General features: G+C 42.3%; 1 protein-coding gene across 1 annotated transcript in view; it reads right to left on the bottom strand.

Moving 5' to 3' along the window:
* CUL3 (cullin 3) overlaps positions 1-12,454 on the bottom strand; it is a 49,570-nt gene extending 37,116 nt beyond the window's left edge. Inside the window, exon 1 of the mRNA XM_048954413.1 lies at positions 12,278-12,454. Within this exon, the coding sequence (XP_048810370.1) occupies positions 12,278-12,343 (66 nt within the window). The 5' untranslated portion in view covers positions 12,344-12,454. The remainder of the gene's footprint in view (positions 1-12,277) is intronic.
* Between the last annotated feature and the right edge of the window lie 386 nt (positions 12,455-12,840).

The following is a 12,840-nucleotide window of genomic DNA, read 5'->3' as shown; positions in this document are numbered from 1 at the left end:
CACAAGAACACAAAGTCATATCACAGATAAAAAAAAAAGAGTCTGCGAAGAATTCAAAAGGTCCTTTATTCTACCATGCTGACACAATGCAGATACAGATGCACACATTCCTTCTCTTTCACAGTGTCTGGCTATCCTATCAAACCCTCCAAGACTGAATTGGCAATCACTGATTTCTTAAAGTTCTCACAACCATCTCAAGCCAAACAGGCCACTGTTAATTCTCTCAAGTTTAAAGGCTGCAAAAAGGCTACATCAAATTTTTACTTTCAAAAATGTTGCAAACATCACCCCTCCGTTCTTCTGCAATTTGTGGTTTGATTCTATACACTGCCAAGTGAAATGGATACATCCAGAACTGGATAACCGCAAAGCAAGGTTTCTTAACAGTTTCAAAAATGTAGCCAACACCTGCCTTATCCTTTCTACCATATCCTTTAGATCTAATGCCCAAAGCACTGGAGCAAGAACAGGTTGAAGTTTCAGAATGCAAGCATTTACACCATCAACCTTGAAGGAAACGAGTGGATACCGGCAATTCAAGCCAGTTTAGCAGCTCTGTCGGTAAACATTTGCACCTAGTAATTGCAGTCTGTTCCCACTGCCACTTCTAGCTGTCAGCAGACAAAATGGGCACGGACTGACTGCTGCCATCAAGAACCACCACCGCAGTCCTGACCAGCTTCACAGCATCTCTCATCTCTTGGACTATCTCTTCACTTCAAGGGAAGCCACCAAGACAGTACCAAGTAGTGCACTGCATAATAGTTCAGCATCCTTAGCCTGGGTCCTTCATTCTGGAGGAAGCTTGGCTGAGGTTACCCAGAACAGGGCAGGAGCAGCACATTTTTGCCTCAGAAGCTCATCACAACCTGGATTTTTATAAACTTTTCCAGTATCACTAATTTAAAACACAAGAATTTGCAATGACAGATACTAATTGCTTTAGTGTTTGCTACCAGAATCTCTCTGAACACAGCATTTTAAGATACAAAACTACATATTCTTTAGCTATGGAATAGATAAAAAGCCAACAATATTCAGACTCCTTTGGATTTTGAAATCTTCACTGCTGCCTAGTGATCAGCATCCCTGGCAGAGGTACACCACTGGTTGCACTTGATCACCAGAAAACATCATTATGTCAAGAATTCAGCAACTCCATAATCCACACTCTCAAAACAACTTGTCTCAGACAAACTTAATCATCAGACACAACACTCCTGAATTGTGCTATCTGAACAGGTAGACTGCTACATACATGAAAACATGAATGGAAGCTATGAAAGAGGAGGTAGAGAAAAAAAGTACAGAAATCCCGACCTAAAGCAGTTCTGCATTTGGGTTACTACTCCTCTCTGGCCATTTGTTAAGAAAACTGCAGGAAAATCACACCAATCTGCCCACAAAATTGGCCCAAACAACTTGCTAGACCTCAGCTCAGAAACCACAACATCCATCCATCCTTCCAACTCTACCAGACTCTGCTCAGAAGCATGCAGAATGCACAGATGAGACAAAGGGAATGCCCCTCTGTCAATTAAAACACCCAGGAGCTGCAGGATTGTAGGCAAAATCCCTCTCCTTCTACAGTTTGCTCAAATGCATTCTGCAGCAATGAAAAGCTGCTCTGGCAGCATGGAGAGGAAGCGATAAGTAGATTAAAAAAAGATTGTTTCTGAAATGCTGGAGTTGCACCTCCTTCTCAGTGACTGATAGATTTGGTCAACCTCCAAGGCATTGTCTGAGAGCACTGCTGGTCTCATCACAAACCCAGCGCTGTTTTGGGGTGGGGGCTTGGAAAGGAAGGGGCTGGGTTTGGTTGGTTGGCTTTGATAAGTTCTATAGCAAACTGTAACGTTCTCCAAGAACTTCCTTTTCCAATAAGGCTAAAGCCCCACAAATAAAAGATTCTCTCACTCCCTCAAAAAGGAACGTTTTCTTGCAATAAAGCAGGCCTGACAGGAGCTTTGCCACACAGCAACAATTTGACCGTCTGTGAAAGGCTTCAAGTCAGTCTTAAACAAACAGAAAATGTCATTCCACAGCAATAATTTTACTGTGTTTAGAGAACTGAACAAATCTAAAGAAAGATCAGACTAATTTCCCTTCTATATTTTAGTCACAGCCTCAAAAGAATGAGACTCATCCTGAACTAACAATGCACTTCAACTTACCAGTGTGTTTTTTTGTTTTTTTCCTTTTTTTTTTTTCTTTCTTTTTTTTTTTTTCTCCTTTTTCTTTTCTTAAAATCACTATTTCTTCTTTCTCTCCTGGTGCCCCTCTAGTAGTCTTACAAATCTGCAGAACAGTGTCCTGATGGAAAGCAGAAAAATGAAGCAGAACTCCCCAGCACCTGCCTCAGCTGAGATTAAGAAATATGTAAACTTGATAGACAATCAATTACTGAATAAACACAAAATATAGTCTAAAAATCTTTTATTTTCTTCTTCTTCTTTTTTTTTTTTAATAATTAAAAAAAAAAAAAAGCAGAAACAAGGCACTCTAGAGAAAGTAATAGGTCTTAATTTAAATTGAAGCAGAACTAATATCAATTCTCTGATGACAGACATCTTTCCACTTGCAGGCCCTTGCACGCTTTTCCAACACTAAATCCACACAAAGTGTTTGTAACCACTAATACACAACTATGAGAATGCACCACATACTCACAGACCAAGGTCAAGTCTTCCACAAAACTGATTCACAGCATACCACAAGTGTAAAAGACTAAATATTTTTGTCAGCTCTCTAAACACTGCTTAGGATTAAAACATTACCTTTTGATAGATGTAAACAGCAGGAGCATATTACAACAGCATCCACTTCCTTTAGAGCAAGTTTAATGTGTGCTCACTCATTTCTAGTGCCTCAGATTTGCTAATCCTTTCCATTTTTCCATCAGAGATGCAAACTCATGCACTTCAAGTGTAAGTCTGTAGATAAGACAGACTCAGACTTTCCCTCCCCTGACAGCCCATTAGGAGAAATTCACAAACTACATTACACTGCCTTGAAACCAATTTAGGATTTTAATTTGCAATTTATGATACTCAATTTAAAAATACACCTTCAAATAGTCACCCATTCATACAGATAAAGGCAGAATAATACTTGTTTGAATAGTGAAGGAAAATGAAAGATGCTACCAGCCTCACATCATTCACTTATTGGTACATATGGATTAACACAGACCAGCTCTTAAGATTCTGTAAAAATAAATAAATTTTTAAAATGCCACCAGTAGGATAAGTAACAACACAGGACAGTCAAAGTCAGCAAACACTGTGTCCAAGATCACTTACACAAAGCCTATCTCTGCCTCATCTGTCTTGCTATTTATTTTCCACCAAGGCCCAAACTTCTTGAAATATACACCTACTTTAGTCAGCAAGGATAGAAGGACATCCTCTAGGGAGTCTGGATATGTCATAACAAGGAGAGAGAAAGAAAAAAAAAAAGGAGATGAAAATTAACTTCTCCTCGACATTTCAAAGCCTCTGCTAATTACACTGGAGACTTTATCCTAGAATTAAATGCTTTAACCAAAGATGACAGCAGAATGTTATTTAATACAGGTGCAAACTTTTACCCACCTGCCATCAAGAGAGAAATCTTGCTTAGAAGTTGTATATGAACAAAACTAGTTGGTATTGTTTAAACTTCCAGAAAACCTGAATTAACAGGCAGAAAATTGGAAGTTCTAGTTCAAAGGACAGTTGTCACTGCTACAGAATGGAAGCGCTTACACAGCCAGAAGAGTGACACTGCCTGTATTATTAACCACGGCTCTTTCAGAAACATTTGATGACATTTCCACAGCACACATTACCACCATGCCTGAAAACAGAGAAGGATTATAAACCACCTATCATGAAACTACTTTCTTCCTACAATCACTTCAACCTAACAACAGTGAGAAAACCATCTATACTTCTGAAGCCCTTGCTAATTTGGAAACTGTTAAGAGCTAGATCTTAGTTTACACTTCAAAAAGCCTGATCTTTCACGCTTAATTTTGCAGGGTAACAGAAGAATTTTCAGACATGAAGTAACTTTTTGGCTTATTCAGTAATCTTTGTTGCTCCGACTCTGACTTTGCATTGATAACTTGAGGTGCAAATTGCACCCTTGGCAGGGGGAAGGAGAACTAGAGTTAGGATTGTTTAATTCAAAAAATAAGAAAATCCATTCCGAATGTCACAGAGGAATAAATACAAAAATTTGACACCAAAACTGCCCATTTATCTCCTAGCAAAAGAGTAAAACCAAGTATCAGTAATTTGAGGAATCATGAGAAGCGTCTGCTAAACTCATCAGTAGTAGAGATCTCAAGACAAATTTTCCCAAATTAAAGTTACGGAAAAAAAAATTGAGAAGTTTGTGTAATGGCAGAAAATTCTAAGCACAGTTGGTATTAAAATATCTGAACTTCCTCAGAAGAGAAGAGGAACGGAGCGGAGCTGAGCAGTGAGCCTCCCGCCCAGCTGCCAGCAGCAGGCTGGATGGTGCCTGGGACACACAGGGACGGCCACACGCCCCAGCTCAGTGCCCTGTACCTGTCTAACAGGCTCTTCTCAACGGTGAAGTGCCAGATGGTGAAACACTGGCACTAAGTGTGACGAACCAGTGGACGTGCCTTTCACCATCTGCAAACAGGCTAGAAGCCATTCAGCAATTCAATCTGCAATATAGTTCTTAAAGCAGCCAAGGACACGCTTTTCAAAGCCTGCGGACTAGTGAAGGGAGGCAAACAAGCACACAGTAAGTCCCACTGCTGGCCCCACAAAGCCACCTACTTGCTGAGTGAGCTCTTGGCTGCAGCAGAGGGAAGGCAGCTCAATCCTCCACCGGAATCATTTCTGACGTGGTAGAGACTTCAGAGCAGAAAGGAAAATTGCCTACAACCTAACAACAAAAAAACGCCAGACCTCAAGAACGCCACTGGGATGTCTGACTCCCTCCCTCCCTGTTCAAAGAGCCCCAACGTGGCACAGGCAGCCTCCAACGGCCCCAACGGTCACCCGGCCTGCTGCTGCTCCCAGCTCTGCCACGGCCAGCACGCGTCCACGCTTTGGTCCCATATGCAATCAAACTTCTCTTAGTTTAAGACCAATAGCTTACACTATCAAGTAGAAATAAGTAACATTCACTGGAATTTTTGGGGTTTCTCTTTTTTTTTTTTTTGGAATTCTTTCACATTAGTGACTGGTATCACGCTCAATCTTATGCTGCCTAGGAGAGATGCAGCATGCCTCAGCCCCAGCTGAAAGCCACCAGAGAAAGCAGAACGCTGCACCAGTGGAGCAGGCAGCCCTGCTCCACCAGCCGCATTCTAAAATGCATCAAAAATCAGCACGGTTTAAACTGGGAAGCCATGAAATACACCGTTACACATTTACAGCTCATCAGTAACACCACCAGATGTATAATCTGCTTTTGTTTATTCTTACTAGCATTACAAAAATTGGCCCTTCCACTGACAAACAGACCTCATCCATAAGTCTAAACAACTAAAGCATGTTATCTCTATACATTTTACATACTGTGAGATCTTATTTAACGTGCAACAAGACATCTTTAACCCTTCAAGCACTGGTTTTGTGCAGAACTAATTAAAAAATGTAGTCAGCTCCTCAGCAAGTACCACCCAAACGTAAATATTTATCATGATCTTCCCCTCCTTGCTGTACTCAGGGATTAAACAATTTTTTTCCTTCTCTAAAGCATGTACGTTAAAAATGCTTGTATAGGAGCTCTTTTGTGCAACAATATTTACTTCTTCTGATGCTCCAAAGCCAGCACCTTTACAAAAGAACCATTAATGATTTTTAAGTTTACGCTGGCTTTAACTAAACTTGGAAAAAACAAAAGCATCGTACAACAACAAAATGTGTTTGGGCATGCTGCAGTTTTCTATTCTAATGCTCTCCTATTCCTTGTCTCCTCAAAAACTGATTTGGAACAAGAAACCAATGCTCCTTCCTTCTCAAGAGCTGTTTTTTCACATGTTCAGCTTCTAGCAACCAAAGACCATATTCAGTATTCACAAAATCAAGAGCCTACTTCAGAGCAGAGCATTTTTGGGGCTTTTTGTGAATGCTCTCGTTTGAGCTATCTTATAAAAATGTGTCCCAGTCTGTCACAAAATGCTTTTACCACATACAGACAGATTATCAGACAGGATAGATCAGTGGTGGTGAAGAAAATTTCGAAGCTCCTGACAAGGACTTGAGGATACATCTTTGAAATTCTGAGAAACTGTGCTACATTTCATTATATACACTTGCGCAAACAGAAAAAAAGAAGCATTTTGAAAAATTTTAACAATGATGGTTTTCCAAGAAAAAATATCCTATTATTATAAATCATAACATACAATAGCAGAAAATATTGATCAGTTTTTCTGCAACTCTCATAAAGCCCTTTCATCTATCACTGTCCAACAGGGGAAAAAAATAGTAACTCCTGCTTAATTGTGTAGCGTACTACTGTACAATGCAACAGTGGGAGGGAGAAAACTACTGAGCCGCCTGAAAAGCTCCAACTGAAGCAGCCAGTATGAAACCTTAACAAGCCAGTGGGGCTATTTTATAGTCTTGCACAAAAATGAAACAAATTTCAAATGCAGGCAAGAGCCACAAAGAACACTATTCTTTCCAATGGCACACGGGGGCACATACTCAAACCTCAGACCACGTGGAATGATGACTGCTCAGAACTTGAGATCTAAAAGGAAAGTTAATAAACTAAGAAGGGAAGAACCAGAAAACTTGCAGCTGAACCCTGAATGCCTATAGAACTGAGAAATTCTAATGAGATTAGGTTAAACCACAACTGAAATAGAATATGTATGGTGTGCTAGAAATAAACAGAAAGAAAAACCTGTAAGTATTCAAAGGCTACCTTGGCATCAGTGTTAGCATCTTCTCAAAATGATACAATTAATGTTGGAACATTCGGTCTGCTCATAGCATTTAAAATGTATGTGTGCATTTATACACACACACACACACACATATATATATAATATATGTATGTATATGTGTGTGTGTATATGTATATATATCTATCTCTCTGTGGAAATGGGAAAGCCTCATAAGATTGTCCAACAAAGAACAAGTGTTCCCATATTTCTGTAATTTTAGTTCACATCAAAACACTTGTTTGTCTTAATCAGAAGAAACAGTGTTTTAATTTTTTGGTCTTCTTTATTTCCAGGTTATAAACGTACAAAAACATTGTTATTAATGCTGTATACACTATGCAGTTAAGTAGCCAAGATGCTCTTGTAATTAAGTGTTTGAGAATACAGAACAATCAGGATTCACAAAGCCAATCATGGAAAATCACAAAGTTAAGTAGGTGGTCACACTGAACTGCAGCACTCAGTGGAAATGAGTTATTCTGATCAGTCAAAGAAGCCTGCAGTTAACTATCTTCCAGTTCTGTCCTCATCTCATCCCCTGTATCTTCCCATTCATCTAACACACTCAGCAATACAGCAGGTATGCTCCGAAGATGCCAAAGCAGAAACACAAATGTTGCTTGCCTAATCTGGTCATTTAAAAATTTAGTTACAGTTCAGTGTGTTTCCTAGGGTCTACCTGTTCTAAGACGCTCAAGCAAAATACAAAATTTACACCAACTTCTTGATTTGATAGATCTACACATTACAAATTGCAGCATAAATTTAACAAACTTCATATCAACTTGTATCATAAATACACCAAGATCCAAAACAAACCACAGAAGCAGTCAGCATTCCCTGAGGGGGAAAAAAAATCCTTCTGCCTATATGAAGCTGAAAACAGCAGCTGCTGGTTTGAAGGGAAAGGAGCAGCATCGGTGGAGGTAGGAGCTACAGCACTTTCTCATGTAAGAGCTGAAGTCACTTCTTCCACAAAGAAAGTTCTAAGAGAACTTAGGAGTAACATCAACTGACAAACTGGATTGAAAGCAGCCTTCTTCCATGCGACTGCACGAAATGAGAATTTTCTTGGGCATGAGTATTTCAAACAAAAATCACTGAAGCGTACATACTTGAAACACTCATTCTGTCTCAAATGCATGCGTAGGATTTCTCCAAATGCTTTCCAGAATTCATAATGTAACCAATGTAACCATACAATAGTGATTCACCAGAATAGACAGTTCTGAGAATTGGCAAAATACTATTTTGCAGTCTTGCTATAGAGAGGGAAGACAGCTCTGCAGGAAACAAAACTGACTAAAAGCACCAAAAAAAAAAAAAAAAAAAAAAAAAAAAAAGGAAAACCCAAACCCAAACATACAGAACTATAGAAATCAAATCAAACCCCACCATTAGGTCATGCTGGTTTTCAGGAACATCTAGCCACCAACTTCAGGGTGACCATTAGCACACAGATTTAAGAGAGGGATGAGCTCTTGCTAAAAAAATTAAAAATTGTTCAACATAACTTAATGTTACTTGCATTGATTTTGAAAATGAATTATCAAACCCTTCTTGAATTCTCACATACTGTTTATTCCTGTAAGAAATGGGTGGTTTTTATTTTGTAAAACGTTCCCATCACAACACATCTAAGACTATCTTCCCTAACCAAACAGTCACGCCAAGCAGCTCAAGCACACTTGCAGGAAACCTAATTTATTATACATGCCAGATTGCAGCTGTAGACATCTCTCCAAGAGCTTGAAGTGCAGAACTGTCATTCTTTGGCACCACCTTTCAGAGGTCAACTAAATCATGTTAAAATTAGATTTGCTGTAAGATTGTTTGAGAGGTTTTGAAGTATTCCTTTAGCCAGCAATAACGGGTTCGCTGAGAGCTAAGCAGCGGGAGGCAGCCTGAGACTTGAGAGTACTTTCAGCTGGGGGAGGGTGTGAAAAACAACCCCCAGCATTTCTCAAAACCAGTGCAATGAACCCACGTTTTGTGGGAGTATCAAACCTGTATTTCTGCATAAGACACGTACTACATATTTAGCAAAACTACTACTGCACTCCTCCAAATAATAAAAAAATTACAAGTTACATTCCACTTACATGAGTGACAATCACTTGACATTTCACAAATTATATTCTTTTAGCATCCAGCTACAGCATACTTCTATTTTTTCCCCAGTGTTTCTGAATTTGAAACAAGAAAGTTTAAAGGTTGCTTAACCAAAGAGAACCTACAACCACCCAAGAATCTCCACACACTAAGTTCCAACTCCTGCCTTAATGCTGACCCTACACAGAATGGTATCAGACAGTGTGACACAAATACAGAACAGCTATATGTTATAAAAGAGTTGAAAGTCCCAAAGTGGTTACTGAAAGCAGCGCAAGGAAAACCTTCTGCTGTGCTACGTGAGATTACTTAACCACACCACCTCCTCCTCATCAGTTTGCTCCATTGGACACACATGAAACTTTCACGAGCTTCTGAAACTTCTGACGCAAAGATTGTCACTGCCATTAATTCAAACTTGACATGAGGAGACATTTCTTTTTAAGAAGGTAGTTTTTTAATTTGGTAAAGAAAACATTTTTTTCCTCTTGTGAACAGAAAAAAAAATATTGGTTAAATGTGCAGGAAATTATTTGCCTTAATTGTTTTTTTAATGGTTTTACAACTCAATTAGCAAAATAATATGCCATGTGCTCAAGGTAAGAAAAGACCATACGATGAGGTAAGAAAAAGTACATGGCACATCACAGGACTTAGCCAAAAGTAAAGGAGACCTGCCACAATGGCAGCTCTGCTGACAACTACTAGAAATTAACAATAAAGAATCTAGAAAAAATACCAGAACATGAAGATCACTTGGTAAAACATCTGTAGTTTTAAAAGGTGTTTGTGAAATTCTACTCAATTGCTACTAAAAAAAATGCACAGTATTATTTTGCAAAATATTATTTGATCCCTCCTTGAGCTATTGCAAGATACAACAATGACATAGAAGAAGTTTAAAAATAAAATATAAAAACATAAAAAGGGACAGAGCCTACGTGCATTGAATTTCCATAATACTGCTACGTTCCAGGAACCATACCCATCCAATCTGGCTGCTTCTACTTTCACACAACAGTCAGCAGCAACCTCCACACACAAAACCAACTAAAGCAGAACAGGGAGACTCAACCCTGCAAAACAAAACCTGAAGAAGCCGACAAAGTCACCTCTGAAAGCACTCCTAAATCAGTAGTGAAGAGCAGAAGCACCAAATGTGAGATAAAAGAGTGAAGATCCATAACTGAAGTAGGAATAGTACACACTCTAAATATAGACTCTATCCCGCACACAGATGTAACCTCATTGACATGAGTAATCCCACTGCAGTCGCTGGCACCATTCACAGCACTGAAGCTACACAAACACTTGGGGCTCTGCAAAATCTGTGTTAAGATTTCAATGTGGACTCTAACTATTGCCTTCTGCAACCGCGCAAGGCAAAGCCCTCCAAATCTCTTAACCAACTACACGCTTCTTCTCTATCCATGCCTGATCAACAGGATCGTCCACTAAATGTCTCAGAGAAGAAAATCTACTGAATGAAACCCGGAAAATTGCTGCCAACAGAAATCACCAAGTGTTTAAGATCTGCACGCCCTGATGGCTATATGACTTATTGTTGTTTTAGGGAGACAATAATTCAGGGAGCTTTGATGGGTTTTGTTCAGAATTTCAATCTAAATATTTTTTTAAACTGAAGAGAAAAACATGAACAAGAACGGTTTTAGAAGAAAAAAATGATGACAATGCTTGCATTTCTGTAAGAGCAGAGATCTTCACCCACCAACCTAATTTCACGTGCTTATTTGTAACAGCACTGAAAAAAATCACTTGGAAACTTGATCTCATTTGTTGAATTTGCTGGTGCTGGCTAATGCATATCCACACATTCAGCTGTAATAACTGAATCTGTTCATCAAGTTAAAAGATTGCTTTTTTTTTTTTTTTTTTTTTTTGCTATAGTTGGTTATAAAATGTACATATTATTTATATCATGGTTGATTTTTGTAAAACTTTCCTACTTTTTGTCAGTAAAGCCCCAGCCACGTTGCAGGAAGACTTTATTCCTACAAGTCAGAATATCCAAACAAAACCGACAACCTTAAAAAAGACTGCTGAAAGAAATACATGCAATTTGGAGACCAAAAACTCTCTCCAGCTAGAAGTCATTCGTTTCACAGCTCACTTCTTTGTTTTGACTTTTACCACTAAGTGCAACTGTTGATGATCAGAAGTAGAGGGAAGAGGAAAGCAGTCAGTCACAGTACAGTGACTAAAGAAGCTGCTGAAAATATAGACAATCCTCCAACTTTATCAGCGAGTTTTGTCACAAAGCAAATATTCTGATATACTCCTTGTCAGTAAATAACATAAACAGGTACGCCCAGCTTCTCTATAAAAGCAGGGCACATTAGTTCTGTACTACTACCTACCAGGATCAGGCGTAACATCAAAAAGTTACGCTAAGCCCCACATGCCAGTGACTCAACAGAGTAACTTCTTTTTAACACACGCATCGGTGCATGCTTACACACATACACAAACACACTTCCTGGCAAACCTCATGCAGCTTTCCTCTGTCTCTCATTTCTCAATGCCATTAACAGTCCCGTAGTTGTTATTCTGTCCTAAGCTTTAATTGAACCAACTGTCAAAACACTGCAAGCTTTATGGCAGAATAAATGAATAATTGGGCTCATTCCCATCTGCAATCCAAGGGATGGCACGGCATGCCCACGGCCCTACAGAACACGCACGGAAGTTACCTGCGCCCGACGTTTACAGCAACGACTGGCACTCCGCCACCTAAGTCTCATAATCGTACGACTTACAGCCTCTTTCACGGCGTAGAGACTCAAATAAATTCTCGACGAGGAAACTCTCCGGAAGACACAAACGAATACCACCCCCCTTCCGGAGCTAACCGGTGTCGTGGACGAAGCCGCGTAACCTTCCACTCCTTGCCGAGGCCTCTGCCTTGAAAACAAAGAGCTGCCGGCTGCCGGCCGCCCCCCGCCCCGCGCGGATTCCCCGCACCGCGGTGCCTCAGGGCAGGCGGCGGGCGCCCGCGGGGCTCCGTTCCGCACCGCCCACCGGCGGCGGACCCGCAGCGCCGCTCCCGGTACCCGGCGACTCCCGGCCCGCCGACGGCCGCCCGCCCGCAGCGGGCCCGCGGCCGGCCCGGCCCGGCGTCCCCCCCGCCCCCACGGCTGACAGGGCGCGAGGCCGCGAGGCCTGCGGAGGCCGTCCCCGGCGCGGGCGGCCTACTGGCCCCGCGGGGCCGGTACTCACGGGGAAGGCTCGGATCCGCATCTTGGTGTCCTTCCGGCTGCCCGTCCCCTTGCTCAGGTTCGACATCTTCGGGGCCGGCGTTGGCGGCGCCCCCCTGGGGAGGGGCGCGGAGGACGCGCGGGGGGCGGCGGGGCCGGGCGGGAGAGGCCGCCGGCGATCTTCGCCGCGCGCTGCGGGCCCCGGGACTGCGCGGAGGGCCGGCCGGGCCGCGGGGTGGTGGGGGGAGGCGGGAGCGGCGGAAGGCGAGGCGGCGGCGGTGGCGGCGCGGGGCCCTCGCTCCGGCGGCGGCGCTTCCTTCACCCGCCTCCTCCGCCGCGATGGCGGACAAACATCGCTCAGTGCGCAGGGCCGAGCGCCCCCCTGCTTCCTCCTCTTCCCTTCCCCTTCCTCTCGCTTCCTCCCCTCCCCGTCCCGTCCCACCGCCCAGGGCGCAGCGACGAGGGACGGATCCGGCCGCGGCGGCGGCGGGCGGGGGCGGCGGGAGGGCCGCGGGGCGGGGCGCCGCCGCGGGGCGGGGGGAGGGGCGCGCCTCGCCGCTCTCGCGAGACTTCCGCCAATCTCGC

The sequence above is a fragment of the Lagopus muta genome, chromosome 9 (genome assembly GCF_023343835.1).
Source record: "Lagopus muta isolate bLagMut1 chromosome 9, bLagMut1 primary, whole genome shotgun sequence".
Taxonomy (NCBI): Eukaryota; Metazoa; Chordata; class Aves; order Galliformes; family Phasianidae; genus Lagopus; species Lagopus muta.
The sequence above is the reverse complement of the archived record's forward strand: the minus strand, read 5'-3'. Positions and strand labels throughout refer to the sequence as shown.